The 15,793-nt window shown below is 37.3% G+C and overlaps 1 protein-coding gene across 2 annotated transcripts in view; it reads right to left on the bottom strand.

The window, feature by feature from the left end:
• The window catches only part of ulk4 (unc-51 like kinase 4), a 179,056-nt gene that overhangs the window by 150,729 nt on the left and 12,534 nt on the right, over nt 1-15,793 (bottom strand). The window contains exons 16-19 of one of the 2 annotated variants that reach the window (XM_057339463.1): nt 15,693-15,739; nt 14,847-14,925; nt 8,935-9,033; nt 5,444-5,551 (exon numbers count right to left, since the gene is read on the bottom strand). In XM_057339463.1, the coding sequence (XP_057195446.1) occupies nt 5,444-5,551; nt 8,935-9,033; nt 14,847-14,925; nt 15,693-15,739 (333 nt within the window). The remainder of the gene's footprint in view (nt 1-5,443; nt 5,552-8,934; nt 9,034-14,846; nt 14,926-15,692; nt 15,740-15,793) is intronic. The other variant, XM_057339465.1, reaches the window with a different exon arrangement.

Below are 15,793 nucleotides of genomic sequence, written 5' to 3'. Positions count from 1 at the left end.
TGTAGTGTATCTGCATATTGCATATTTTAGTGTATATATTGTTACTAAAGCATGGTAATACTTGTAAAATGTACCACCACAACACAATCACTTAAAAAAAAACTAAAACATATACAAATTACCTGCAGTACAATGTGATATTATTTAAGCAAATCTAAGTGTGAAAACCAATCTACCAAAATTTCACTAACACACAAGTTAAATTTTATTGTAGTCTTGCAAGTGAGAAAAAAACAGACTAGAAGCTTTTCTATGACTGATAGTATTTTAATGGTGGCTTCAATTCACACCTGATCAATTTACTTAATTTAAAGTATTTGGTGGTTGTATTATTGACAGGTAAAAGCCTAAACCTTAAATATATGATGACCCAATTTTTTCCGATGTATTTCCAAGAAAAAAACACAGTCTTATATTCAGAACAATATGGTTGTTTCAATCGCTGAATCAAAAATGTATGAGAATTAAATGTCAAAGCTCAAAAACAGACAATTAATCGTCATAATCGTCAAAGCCCTAAAACAGACAATTAATCGCCATAATCGCAATGATTTATTAGACAATTAATTGTCAATCAAATTTCATAATCGTGACAGCCCTAGTCTAGAGCCCTGCAGATACAAATGTATAATAGAATGCAATGTAAGTCGCTTTGGATAAAAGCGTCTGCCAAATGCATAAATGTAAATGTAGAAGTTTTGCTTAGTTCTGTTACATTACACAAAACACTAATCAATTAAATACTCTAAGAACATACAGTACATCTTATAATATACACATGTGAATAATCATAAAAATGACTCAAATTTAACCACACTCACATCATATCAAATCTTAATATCAATCAATGACAAATCTGTTTTTAATTTGTACATTTCTACCGTGTAATTTGGAAGCAGCTGAATGAAACCCATGAGAGAGCTCCTCAGCGGACATTAAGCTTTACCAGAGAACTTCTCAATCTTTTTTCCAAGGCTATTTAAAATGTATTTTCATGGGATAGCAGCAGGGAAGAGGAAAAACTCCACCCCCCAGTGGCTGCAGCGCTGCATTTGAAAGCAAGAGTCAACCAATTCATTTACGTCTTTTTGCACTTTACATCTAAAAGGGATAGTTCATTTTTGGAAAAATGTTAGCAACTGACATTTCTGGGACATCATTGACTACTGTAGTAGGAAAAATTAATGTATCATCTTTTTTTTTGTTCTGTTGAACACAAAATTATATATTTTGAAGAATTTAGGAAAGCAACCAGTTCTGGGGCACCTTATTTTATTTTTTTCCTGCAGTGGTAGTCAATGGTGTCCCAGAAATGTCAGTTGCTAACATTTTCCCAAATATCTATCTTTGTGTTTAACAGAACAAAGAAATGAATACCATGATTTTATTTCCCTTAACGACATTTTAAAAGAATATGCAAGATATGCAAAGTTTTTTTGTCTGTATGACAACTGAGCATTGAATACACCAGTGGACGCAGTGGGGACAGTTGACATATCAATGTGATGAAAACAAATGCCACATGTTGTAATATTTTGTTACAAAATTTAAAGAGGGAAAGCACTAATACTTTAAGAAACCTGCATGAGCTTTATTTTCTTTGTAAAAACTGCAGACAGAAAACATAAGAAAAAAAGCGTGACTTATTTGCAGCTGCCAAATGGTGTAAAACTTTCTTATATTCTTATCAGGAGGTTAAAGTGAGTAGTACACTATATTTGGCTGGTTGTGGTCCCATACAGCAGTCTTGTGTAAAACAGAGATTCTCAAATGGAAACTCTGCCGCAAATGAAAAATCCGTTCATCTTCGCTCATCTTCTACGCTTTGAATGGAGTCAGAAAGCTCCCGGATCTCTTCAAAACTATCTCAAATTGTGTTCCGAAGAGGAACGTATCTCCTAGAGTTGTCGAACGACTTGATGGTGAGTAATTCATGGCAGAATTTTCATTTTTTCAGCAGAGTTTCCCTTTAACCATACACCAACGGCTACCTATAATGTTTCAGATCAATTCCAGGTTAGCTGAAAATGATTTAAATAATTTACTACAAACTATATTAAAATTTCCTTCAAACTATATTAAAATTTCCTTAATTATTAATATGCTATATGCAAATTAAAAGAACCCAAATACATTCTATTCAGGAAGAGACTAAAGAAAATCAATAGAGTTTGTGGCTTAGCTATTATCCCACCCATTCATTATGCTCCTCCTATTCTCCCTACAGTTTTCCACTGAAACTCTTATTGACATTCATACTGTCAACACACCTACTTGCTTGCATCTCCAGAATTGGGGGTAGAGAAAAGACATTCGTTAAGACCAATCAAGGCCAGAGCGTCCCCCACCCTCCCCCTGCTCTCAGAGCTAATATGATCAATAAAAGCTAGGCATGTTGTTGTGCTCCACAGCCCTGACAAACACAGCGGGAAGAGAGACACACATACACAAGTACACAAGCCAACAAAGCATGTTATCGGTGATACACGGCTCCCTTCCTTCTGTTGATAAAGCCATCAGATTAGGGCGACGTCAAGATGTCTAAAACACAGGACTGGTTTGTAGATAAACGTCGTAATTGTGAACAGCCTCTAAAACAGTATTTGTCCTGAGAAAACGGGTCTTATCACGTTGTTTGTGTGATGAGGTAACATGGCGGTTTATGGACTCGCGAGGCTCCGCTTCATTACACCTCTAGACCTCATTCACAGGCAGCTGTAAATGTGTGATGTTGAAAATCCCTGCACACACACTTTTATCAAAGCCATGTGTTATTGCTGACAAATACAGTGTTAGCGTGACTGACTGCAGGTGTTGCGCTGCCTGAGAATTATGGGTAAATGCACATTTCTAAAAAACAACACTGCTGTAAAATTTCAGTGATCTGTACAGTGCTAAATCGCTGTCAGGGGTTACGCATGACACACCAAAACTGCATCTGTTATGAGGTGGTCCCCATGTCGGGTTAATGAGGCCTGAGAGGTTGTGTGTTACACTCCTCATGAGGGAGGTTTGTAAATGTCATGGAATACTCGTGAGGACAAATATTGCCTGTGAGACACTTATGCGAAGCAAATTGGCTTGTCTGCTATCAAGGGTCAAAGATTTTTGAGCGTTTGACCAGACTGCCTCAAAACTCGGGTAGAAAATAGCCTATTACTTATGTAAAAACCATGCGAACGTCATACAACAGTATAAAAAAGCCCAGTTCATCACACCTTTAAATTTGATTTTAAACAACTTTTTTTAAATTAATTTAATATTTTCTAAAAAAAAACATTATGTAACTTAATAATTGTCATTTTAATCTAATTTTTAGAACTCTTAATAAGTTGTTTGTAAAATGTTTGTTTATGCCACTTAAAGGTACGGTACGCCTACACGTGCGTGTGTGCACAAGATCAAGATGGCACCACCTTCACCTCATTTTGAGCCAGGAAAAACCCTGGTACTCTGCCCTTGTAAGTGGGTAGGAAACATGAATGCGATTGGAACATTCGAAGCAGTTTCGCAAACTGTACATTACCAGTTAATGTCGTAAATAACGTTCAGTTTCTTGCACAGATTGATCAATTCGCTTAAATAAGAGGTTAATAGATCGAAAGAAGCCACAGGGATTAATTTTATGTTGCCTCTATCTGTATTCTGAACTTTTAAAGATATGAACCTGTGGACTTTTTATGAAAGACCATGGACCACAATTCCAGGTAAAAATCTTGAGGTTGAGTAAATTGACAGCCAGCTCCTCTACAGATATGTCCTTTCAATGCTAATCCAATGCAATTTTGGTTACAAATGTTTTGTATTTTTCAAATGCAGTATTTTGGTCTCCTTTTTATTAATTTCTGCATTTTGGGGCCTAGTGCACATGATTGAACAGTGCTGGAATTGCCAGGGTTTTTCCTGCATAGAGGAATTGGAGGCGGCCACCTCTGTCAAATGTCGTGCCGCCTCAGACTCTCGCAAAATTATGTCGGTTGTCTTCACAAGAAATGCTGCGTGCATTTAACAGACTGTCATTTGTAACTGCAGTTGCTATTTTACGCCACAGTGGAGGCGCTGTTTCGTTATCAGCACACTGAGGCGCTAAAAAGAGTTGCAGAACAAAAGTTTTTCTTGTGTTTTAGCTAGAGCTAGCTGTGTTTGACGGCTGTTTGTTTTGCATCCAAGTACGTTTCATTTCTTGAAATTTCTTAAATTAACATGACGTACATCATTGTAATGTCTTTAGCTGTGCAGTTGGATCGTTGAATCAGCGTATACTGTACACCGCGAGTTCGGCAGTTTGAACGCACATTGCGTTCAGAACAACTCGCACACTAATGACGCATTTGAACCGATTCATTTAAACGATTGAACTTTTCAGTCACTAGCGAATATAAGAGATCCTTGAATCATTTAAAGTGAACCACAGAGAATGCAAGATGTGAATGAACTTTGCTCATTTAGTAAGACTGGTTAATTCAGTTGGCTGTTGTGGGCTTTATTAGAACTTTTAATATGTCAAAGTCACTTTGGTTAAGCCACTTAAAAGTACGGTAGGCCTACGTGTGTCAGGGTTTTTCCTGGATCAAAATGAGGCGGAGGTGGTGCTATCCTGATCTTGTACACACAAGATCAGGATAGCACCACCTCCGCCTCATTTTGATCCAGGAAAAACCCTGATTGCATTAATTGTTTTAACTGGAAAACTGAGCTCATGATAGATAGACAGACAGGCAGACATATAAAACAGTTTGTGTTCACAGCCAACGCTTAGACTAAGCCAGGACTATGCCTTTAAGACTTTATACTATTTAAGTGGCTTTTATTAAAATACCTTAGAAAAACATTACTGATGTGCATCTTGAGACAAAACAATGGCACTGATATATTTTAAGTTGTGTCAGGGCAAGTTATTTTCAGTCAAGACCGCTCAAAATTCATTTTAGTCTGGGACTAGCCTTAAGCCTTGTCTGTGAAACCGGGGCATTAAGTGTTTAAGTTGTTAAAAGCAACTATTTTCTACATAAATCTCCAAATTTGATCATTAATAATTATTCATAATTCATTAAATAGCACTGGCTAAAAAGTAACAAGTAACTAGTACTCCGAGTAGTTTTTGAGAAGAGTAATTTTTACTTTTAATCAATTACCTTTTTTAACACCAGTGTTTGATACAATTGACTTATTATATGCATACATGTTGGTGCATTGTAATTATTTAAAGTACTTACACTTAATGTCTTGTTACACTGATAAAGTTATACCCTATACCGTATGTAACCCAACCCTTACCCCAAAACCTAACTAAAAACCATTCCTCAAAGTCATTAGAAGTAAATGTGGAAAATGTTCAGAACAACATATAGTTGCACATTAAATCTAGTCTTGCAGGTATTTAATGATCAATTTTATTTGTGATTTCTTTCATAAGGGGATTTCAATTTCAGCTTTGTTGTACCTGTGTAGCGATGAGATACAGCAGCTCCCCTAGTGGTGGAATCAAGCACTGCTTCAGTTTGCTGCTCCTGAAGTTCTCTCGGAGCAGCTCTGTTAACATGGCCACCGCCTGAGAAACACATACATTATACATTTTTAGTTCATAAACTGTATGCAGTATGTAGTTAAAACCTGTTGCAAAGGCTTGTTGAGCACAATAGTATTTTATGTGAAATCAAGCAGACAAAGAATACTTTTCTGTTAACAAAAAAAATGTCCGCACTCTTCCTGACGCATACGCAGACTGATTCCCTGACGCAGCTCTATGATGTTCCCTGTTTCTGTGTTTTACATTTCAAAATATGTCACCCGTACATTTTATAAATCACCAACCCCCATCCCTCCCTCGTGCTCCAAATTAAACTCTTCGGATCTACATGATATAAGTCATAAGAATGGCATATTTTGATTCAAAACCTCCAAGTTTCGCCGAATAGCTGCTAGTTTCCAGGTATGTGCATATTTGTTTTAAATATTTTTTTAAACAATTAAATCATGTGTAATAAACATTGCAATATTCTATTAAAAATAAGATTTGTCCGTTTTGATTTCATGGTGACTTTTCACTCTCCCTTTACATCTCACATCTCAAGTAGCACCAAAAAATTTACATCAAAATGTTTGTGAGAGTAAGTGAAACAGGTGTGAAACGAGACGCAGATATGAATGATGAATTTGTCACCAAAATGAAGGCACTATCTGTAATATGAAGATGTTTTTGTGTTCATTTAAAGGGGTCATATGACACGGCTAAAACGAATATTATCGTTTGTTTTGGATGTAATGTAATGTGTATACACAATTTAAGGTTCAAACCTTACTTGCGTATACATTTGGGCAGTCTTAGTCAAATCATACCACGAACTGACGTAGATTTGTGGGGGTGTGGTTACACGAGGCGTTTCAGGCAGGTCTGAGTGAGCATTCGCTTTTAGATAGATTTAGATTCATCTTTTGTTCCGACACATTAATATTTCCAATTTGACGTGTCTAATACATGCATGGGCAACTTATAACACACCAAAGACACAGAAAGACACGTACAGTATTCGCGCCATAAGACCCCTTTAACAAAACATAGTAAAGTGGTTAGTAAACATTTCAAACGTTCTGTTGAAATCATGCTTTTTTTGGAGCACAAGAAAAATGATCAAGATATATCTTTGTCAAAATTTGGAAAGATATCAATATACAGTATCAGCCCTGCCCTCGTCCAACACTGTGGACTAAAAACAAACTGCACTCAGACCTCCAACCGTTCTTAATATATTCAAGACATCCATAAGAAGATTCCAAAAAGTTTCATTGAACTTCATGGCAAGGACACACGCATACACAGAGCTGTGGTCTTTGCCATTAGCATTTTATCATCTTCACTGAGTGCTCAGATGACTCTGTATATGTGCTTCTCTCTGCAGTCGTTCTCTCAGTAGGGTGCTATGCAAATCAACCCTCTGTGGCACTGTGGCCCCGTGACTGTTAAAGTCTCATATGTGATGACTTTGCAGGGAACAGATGTTGGCGGCTATGTTTGATGACTCTTGGCAGAGAGAGACACGCAGCGATGATTCCCGTTACACAGGAAGAAACAAACAAGGATAAGCTGTTTTATTCAGCTGTGCACATGCAAAGTAATTCCTCCTCTAAAATGTATCATTACCATCAACACACAAAAACACGCGCGCACATTATCCAGCTTCACAAAACATCATTATGACACGCACTGATAGCCTGCAGTGCTGTAATAGAGGGTTTAAGCAGGATTCACACATGCCCCATCCGCTGACCTGAAATCAGGTTTGGGTTCGAGCTGATAATCAGGGAAACCAAGACTGGAGACACTGGGACTGACCGTGGTAGGCTCATTTTAAATGTGTATATTAACCCTCATTATTAATGCACCACGCATCCGTTTTGTGTACATAAAGAGGATCATATCCTTAATACAAATGAAGGTAATCTAAACCCTGTGTTTTGGTTTCAATATTTAATCTCCTCCTTCTAATCGTGATTTCCACTTTAATAGGGTCTTATGTTTAAAGAACAGCTGTCTCTGTTTATATATCTGCAGTTCGTTAGCTCTGATCAGCTATACCGAACATGCATGTGGGTATCACGATGTCAGGCCTCGCATAGTAATTAATACACTTCATTAAGATGGTTCATAATTGACCCTTCGCAAGCAGTTTGATTGACAGGCGATCTGACTAGGGATGTTCATATTGACCGCTTAACCATTAACCGATAGTAAAAATTTTGACCGATTAATACTATCAGTTAAACGATTTAAAGGGTCTGTTTATTGTTTTAAGTTAAATAATATTAATAACTTTTTTATAATATTAATAATAATTTAATAATAAGTTATTAAATAACTATTATTAAATCATACATGTTTTTAGTTTTCTGTATGGTAAAAGAAAAATATGCTATACATATGTTAACTCACGGAGCGTGCAGACGTGTGTGAGCGACCAGGTTTAAAATGCCCTCCGAAACGTTTTTGAGACATTAAAACCCGATCACGCAAATCACTTGACGAAACTGAACAAGTGTAATTCATCTGATTGTTGAGGCCACATTTGTCAGGGCTTTACTCCTCCAAACGGAGTACGTCACTGGCAGCCTTCCTCAAGGTCAAGTTTGTTGTTTTAAATGTAGACGCACAAAAATTGTTACTTTCTCTGTCTTCCCGGCATGTCTACACCGCAGAGAAATGAAGTTCAGCAAAGCAAAGCTAGTAGGAGTGCTACTGCAAGGGAATTTCGGTGCTAACAATCAATTTATCCTTTAAATAAACTTATCTCATGGATGCTTAGCATCGGCAGCCACCCGGCGCGACCCGTGGTTTCCCTGCCTTCTTTTAGACGTGACGTAAAAATATGAATGTAAATATGAATAAGTAATAAATAATGTTTGTATTTTGCGTGGGAATAGTAGATCAGTTTAGCTAAGACACATTTTTTGCACCCTTTGGATTTTAATCCTGGCTGGTGGAAAGCAAATGAAACGCGCTTCCCGACGCGTTATCTCTGCATTCACGGGACATCCGTGCCATCTGAAAGGGTGTTTTTTGCCACGGGTCTAATTGTCAACAGGCTCCAGACTGTCACCACAACACGTTACTTTATTAAATAAAAACTAGCCAAACTTTGGATTGAGGTAGGCCTGCTATTTTTATCAGATGAAAAACATTTCTGACGGAAATAAACTTTGCCATTTCTTCTGTTTTTTCATTTTGGCATAATTTGTTAATTATTTAAGTTACTTCTTACCTGTTTATTTTATGCTTTGGATTTATATTATTTTAGTTTTCCTCCATTGTCCAAAACACTGCAGGTTCTTCAAAATATGATAAGAATGCAGGTGCTGTTGTTGATCTATTTGTGCTGCTGTTTGCATGTTAAAATAAATCCGTGAAAAAAATGTTTGTATTTTTAACGCATCACAGACCTTCATCAACTGTAGCTGTGTCTCATTTCGAAGTCTGCGTCCTCCGGATGTCGTATGCGAAGGCGTCTGCGGCGGACAAACGCGACCTCCGGAGGACGCCTTCGAAATGAGACACAGGCATGTATTTTTATTTCATTACAATTTAATATTAAAATCTTATCAGTTAACGGTTAATGTTCGGATAACGAGTGTCGGTTCTCGGTTAGGGAAATTAACCGAAATGAGCATCCCTAGATCTGACCATCATAACGGCGATATTATGTGGACGTGACTGACCGCCATGTCCAACAAACAAGCCAGTACAACAAACCTGCCATATAGAGCTTTGGTGATTAATATGAAAAAATAGCTTTTTAACTATTGTAATAGTAAACAGAGAGATATATACCCAGCTTTAATTGATGTTCACACTATAACGATAAACGATAACTAAGTTATAACTTTTAAAAATCATTCTAAATGAAGAATAGCGGAGTTCGCATCACAACAATACCAATACACATACGAGACAAGATATTGTTGGAATCATTAATGTACGAATTACAGACAGAAGCGTCCGGGAAGTGGTGTTTTAAGGCGGAATATAATACTTATTGATATATTACTTACATATTACAAGTATGAGCAAGCTGACAAGATATGCTTTGCGTCCCTTTGATTTGATGAGCGCACCTTCAGAGAGCAGCATTGGCAGTGACATTTTTCGTCGTAAAGCAACAGCTGTACTGTGTTTGTTGTATTTAACACAAATAAAGATTAAGACACTGATGGACTGTTATTCTTTTCTGTAACTGTTACTGAACTATTTAAACGTTTACTTACATTTTCACAAAGAAGGATCACGGCCGACCAAAACTCTCACTCTCTCTCTAAAATTGTCGGTTTGCTATACATCCATTTGTGTGACGGAAACGTTAGTAGCCTACTCCATCATGCAAGTTGAGAATTAACGTAACGTTATCGTCTGCTGGTGTGGATGCAAATATAGGAATAATTATTGTTAGTTATCTCAAACCTGAATGTATCCCTCGAATGCATATCGCAGACAGTGTCAATTTTCCAGAAATTCTTCACTATTTCCCCAGGGAGTGTACAAGTTTACATTGGGAACGCATGGCTGATGCCGAAAGCTTGTCGGACACAGCAACAGGAACGAAGGGGGGCAGGGTTTTACGAAGGGTCAGTTCATGACAAGAATCAAATTCAACTTGTGATACTTATATGGTACAACAGGATTTTCTTTGTTTGTCACATCCATCCACATTAAAGCTCATGATATCTAAGCAATAAAAACTATTCAAAAGTGCTTGTCTACTTTGACAACACAGCATTTAATCATTTAAAAAGTTCAGTGATTTTGTATTTCCTGAAAAACTTTGAATTTGGACATCTGAGGTTTTGGAAGGACAAATTTTCAAGATATTCGTTTAACAAATCGGTTATAAATTTTCTGTTGGTTGTTTATTTGTTTTTGCAATGTTAAGAAACTGAAACCAAGTTCTTCTGGACCAGCGTTGGACCAGAGTTGTTTACGTCTTACGAAGTGGTCTATACATGGAAGCTCCAATTCTGTTTAAATTGGATTTTAAAGGTGGAATTCGTAACATGAGAATAAGTACATAAAGCAACCTGCAATTTTATGTCAAACAGAGATGTCAGAGACAAAAGTCACAAACTGTAGCTTTAATATTTTGGTCACTCCATAATTTCCATATAATTATTTGTGCCTATTACTGTAAACTGACTATGCTATTTTTATCACTATAATTGTAGAATGCAATGCATTGCTAATAATTAAAAAACACAAAGCTAAGAGTGTTGTTTGATCTTTGTTATATTACATATAATAACTTGAAAAGCTATTGAGAACTGATTAAAAAAATCAACTATTGATCAATTAATAAACTACATAATAAACCACTTTTACGCCTGGTGCGTAAAGTAAAATTAGAGCATTTTATCAAGCAGCATTTTCTCCTCAACAAACTGTCAAAATGTGAGAAAAGAACAAATTAAGAAACTCGCATTAGAAGTTTCTCTAGGAGCACATCCAAAAAAAAAAAAACAGCTACTTTATATTTAGATTCCTGATAATAATATTGGCGGGCAGGCCCAAAGGACAGAAGTGGGGAGTTACTGGGGGGAGACGTGCTCAGATCAGGATCAATATTATTCACAGTCGATGAGACAAACACTGTGTCTCAGGGAAAAACACAGTGCCCTTGATACTCTTTCACTGGTTTCCAATCACACCGATACTCTTGTGTGCCACTTAAAATTCAACTCTGAAATATTCGCTCCCTCTGGCACAGATGGCGATGCCTTTATGCACTGACAGAATCTGGATTCTTAATGCATTTCTCTATGAAATATATATATGGAAGAAGTAACTTTAAAATGACTAAAATAAATGAAGAAGTAAAAATGAAACTGGTTCATCCAAATGGTGGCTCCTTTGGATGGCTCCACTGTAATTCTTAGTCGAGTGTCAATGGGATTGGTCAGGGGAGATACTGTGGGGCTCTTGTGAGAGAAACTGTGAATTTAGGCTAGGGGCACGGGGGATTGCTGGTGCCAAGGACAATGATTAATTTACCACTTCATTAGACTTAGTGTTCAAGTGTTCATGGAGAACACAGACACAGAGGGTCTCCGAGCGGATTAGAGAGCTGAAAGAACGACGGGGAGATGGACCCAGTGTTTCAGGAAGATAGAGAGAAGAACAAAACTTTTCTGCTCTACCTGTAATTCTGTCATTTCCTGCCTTCTGCATCAGGCCCCTGTGCGACATATCTATTTATAGAAGCTTTTATCATTGCCGACGAATTGGTGAAACTATAGGGATACTCTTACTGCGACGCCTACAGCTCCTATAGAATCTTCCTTCTTTTTAGCCTTAATATACATTCATTATTTACAGTAGTCATTCTTAAAGGGGCAGTTCACCCCAAAATAAATATGCTGTAATCATTTAGGCCTACCCACCCTCGAGTTGTTCCAAATCTTAATAAAAGTCTTTGTTCTGATGAACACAGAGAAAGATATTTGCAAAAATGTTCAAAACAAAACAGTTCTGGGCCACCATTAAAAATGACAAAAAAAAGACAACGGTACTCAAAAGTGCTCCAGAACTGTTTGCTTTCCTACATTCTCCTAATTATCTTCTTTGGTGTTCAACAGAACAAAGACATTTATAAAGCCATTTTTTCCCACTACGGTAGTCAAAGGTGGCCAAGAACTGTTTGGTTACAAACATTTTTCCAACTATCTTTCTCTGTGTTCATCAGAACCAAGAAATTTACCAAAACCCTCGGCGCACATGAGCGCGAGGTCTGGCTATGACCCAGCGCAGGATCGCGCTGGGTCATAGAAGCAGCTCGTTCCGCACGCACACGCTCGCAAATGAATGTGTACAACGTCTCCAAACATTTGTCACCAAATCTTAATAAAAGATTTACTATTACTTATTGACTGCTTGAGCATATGAATATGAATAAACACTTCGTCTGTAAATGCACGTAGTTCGTTACTTAGACTGAACTTTGCACTGCACGATACAAAAATATTAATAAAGTAATATAACCAAAATCACTGCATATAGCAAGCACGGTGCACAGTTTTGGAACTTGTCATGTTTACACTTGGTAGTTGGTAGTTCATTGGAAATGAACGTGCTTGTATTCGCGTTTGCAAAAAATTATTCATTATTATCGAGTAGTTTTGAAAATAGTTTTGAGGCGAGATCTCAAGTGGCACAGCATTGTTACATGATGTTTAATGTTGTTACGTGACTATTTGTGGCTTGTGTTTTGAATATATGTTCCCTTGCATTTCAGACATTTTGTCTAACACATTTATTTTGCAAATTGTGACTTGAATCTGGCTTATTTCATTCTTTTATTTTTATTTATTATATAGGTATATTTTATTATATAAGGTATATTATAGCCAGTTATTCTACTCTGAAATGTGTGTTCCGTGCTTGTTTTGGTCCGTGTGACCCCGCCCACTGTCAATTTGCCCACTGACAATTTGCCCACTAGTGCATTTCGACAGCTCGGTTGCCAGTTGGCGACAATCACAGCATACTCCAGCAAACAAACGATCTGGGTCAGAGATAGCAGATTCCACCCTTTCCGGTACTATTATGTTGAAAACTTTTAAAAAGAATTACTATGTTTTACAACTTATGAGGAGTAATACACCATTTTATTACGGTTATTTAAATGAGACAGCAATATGGCCCGTAACTGCGACCTCCGGAGGACACAACCTCTGAAACGAGTTGCTGATTGAGTTATATTTGCAAACAACAAAACCACTGCAAACGTATAAATGATCAGATAAACTTGCAGTGTAAGAGTTGATGCTTTCCATTACACTCCTCTAAGTGTCTGGGAACGAGTCCGAGGAGGAGGAGGGCCGGGGAAAAACCCTCGCCAATATTTTGAATTTGGACTCCAAGCTCAACCGCTAGGTGTCAATGTTACATACGGCTCCTTTAGGGCCCAATAATGCCAAGTGTGAAAATTAAAACAATGAAGTTTAAAAAAGCTGCAATCTGTACCTTTTTTAGTTAAAAATAACCAAAAATCTGTCTCCAAAACTGTCTCCTGTCCTTACCTCGCTTCGATTCACAACTGTAAGTTCATAATAATAATATATAATATTATTATATATATATACAGTATATATATATAATTTGATTGCTTGGGTTGGTTTTGGCGGGGAATGTATTTTTAAACATACGTTTTGAAACACAAGTTAAGTAACCTGCAGTTTTATGTTTCAAACAGAGAGAGACAGAGAGGCAAAAGTTAATGATGCACTTTTAAATTCACAAAAATAGCCACACCAAAAGAAACTATATCGTCAAGGTTTTTTTCCAGGTGATGAACTATCCAACATTGAAAATCCATTCAAATGTAAAGGGCTTACACATTTAAAATGTAAAAGTGCAATGTAATAAACAAAACATTATCATCTGAATGAACTACATTTATGGTGTTTAGGTAAGAAAAAAATTGTGCAACAGCGTATGAGTTTAGAATGACAAGAGTGGTGAGTAAATAATGACAGAATTTTAATTTCTCTTTGAATGAAGCCTTTAACACCCAAGTCAAACCTGTCATTAGAACTCAGTAGAAATATTTACACTCCTTTCAATAAAAAAATCTCAAAATTGACAAAAACCAGGGTCAAGGCCCTCTAGTGTGCAGAGGACCTGTAAGAAAGCAGCTCTTCTTTTCTCTCTCGACTGAAAGAGAAGCAGAGAGAGAAATCGCCATGACAGGATCGGCGGCTCAGACACAGAACCCCTGTAGACCGCTAGGGAGAGAGACGGTCTTCTTCAATACCGACCCACTGAGACCAAAACAGCGAGAAACTACGGAGGATTTTCCTGAGAAGCTGCACAGTTTGAGCCTGCATTGTGGGAACGATTGCACACAACCAATAATTCAGCCGCACTGGGTTATGGCGAACGGCCATTTTGTGCCGCTGCCCGCACGTAGCCTGGGTAGAGCTGCGAAATCCTCCATTAACAAAGAAGTGAGGAAGTTGGTGGGGAAGTAGCAGAACATAAAACTAATCTGTTTAAAACCTAGGATTGGGGAGGGAGCATTTGAACGGACAAACACAGAGAGCTATTTTTGTTTAATCTATTACTTACAGAAAAAGACAAAATCACACTTGGCTTGTAAAATAAACTGGATTTCCTGTTTTTTGAACGGGAGCTGGGAAAACATTTTTGTTTGGCATAATCTCCTGCCGAAAAGGAGGCGAGAACAAGCAAGCTATGGCAATGCTACAGTGACACCTGCTGGTCTTCCTTGCCATTTCAACTACATGTCACAAAATGATTTTAAGCATGGCCATCTTGAATGGTTACACAATATCCTATGTACACTCACCTCTGTGATAGGAACGTCCTCTTTGAGCTCGGTGCAATGGGAGGCCAACAAGCCAATGGCTCTCATCACTTTGCTTCTTCTATAAAGAAAATATCAATAAACAAACTAAATCAACAGAAGAATCATCTTTCAGCGGTGCATTTTAAGAAATATGCCTTGCTTTATCTGTAATTATCTGTAACATTTACTGTATTAGCATCAACATCTGTGTATTCCATTATCAGCACTATCATATAATTGTAAAAAATACAGATATCTTAATAGTCTTAATAGAAATAGCCAAGGTAGAGTTCACCCAAAAATTAAAATTCTGTATTCATCCAAAATGAAGGTCTCACTATTCATTGCAAGAAAAAACTGGCATGATAGTAACCGCAAACTAAAGCTTCAACATTGTCCCTTTTGTGTTTCGTGGAAGAAAAAAGTCACAAAGCTTTGGAACTACATGAGTGTAAATAATAATGTTTTTTTAAAGATTTCAAGGTGAACTGTCCCTTTAAATAAACAGTGTACATAAGTCTGGTATTCAATGCCATTGAACACTAAAGGTGTCCTATCCGTTGCTTGGTGACTGTAGTGTGGAGACAGAGTCTGTAAGCCTGTGAGGGGCCAGTGAGACACATGCCTGTCATTCCTTCCATTCAGAGCCAGAGAGGAAAGACAGGCCATGCATTTCTCAGAGACCGGCACCAGTAATGACATCTGATAATACTGCACGTCTGTTTATTTTAAAGACAAATGATGACTTTCGGGAAACTACTGTAATTGAATAATGTGTGAAAATAAATACCAATGAAACTGTAGATTACACAAAATTCGATGCTGATTTAAAAAGGTAACACCTACACATCCCAGTTGGGAGCGTGTCGCATCTGTTGAACCAGCACAGGAAACTGCATCAGAAAAAAAGAAAAACAATAATAAGGTGAGCAGGATTAAACAAGAAT

Source organism: Triplophysa rosa, linkage group LG8 (genome assembly GCF_024868665.1).
Source record: "Triplophysa rosa linkage group LG8, Trosa_1v2, whole genome shotgun sequence".
NCBI classification, from domain to species: Eukaryota; Metazoa; Chordata; class Actinopteri; order Cypriniformes; family Nemacheilidae; genus Triplophysa; species Triplophysa rosa.
The sequence above is the reverse complement of the archived record's forward strand: the minus strand, read 5'-3'. Positions and strand labels throughout refer to the sequence as shown.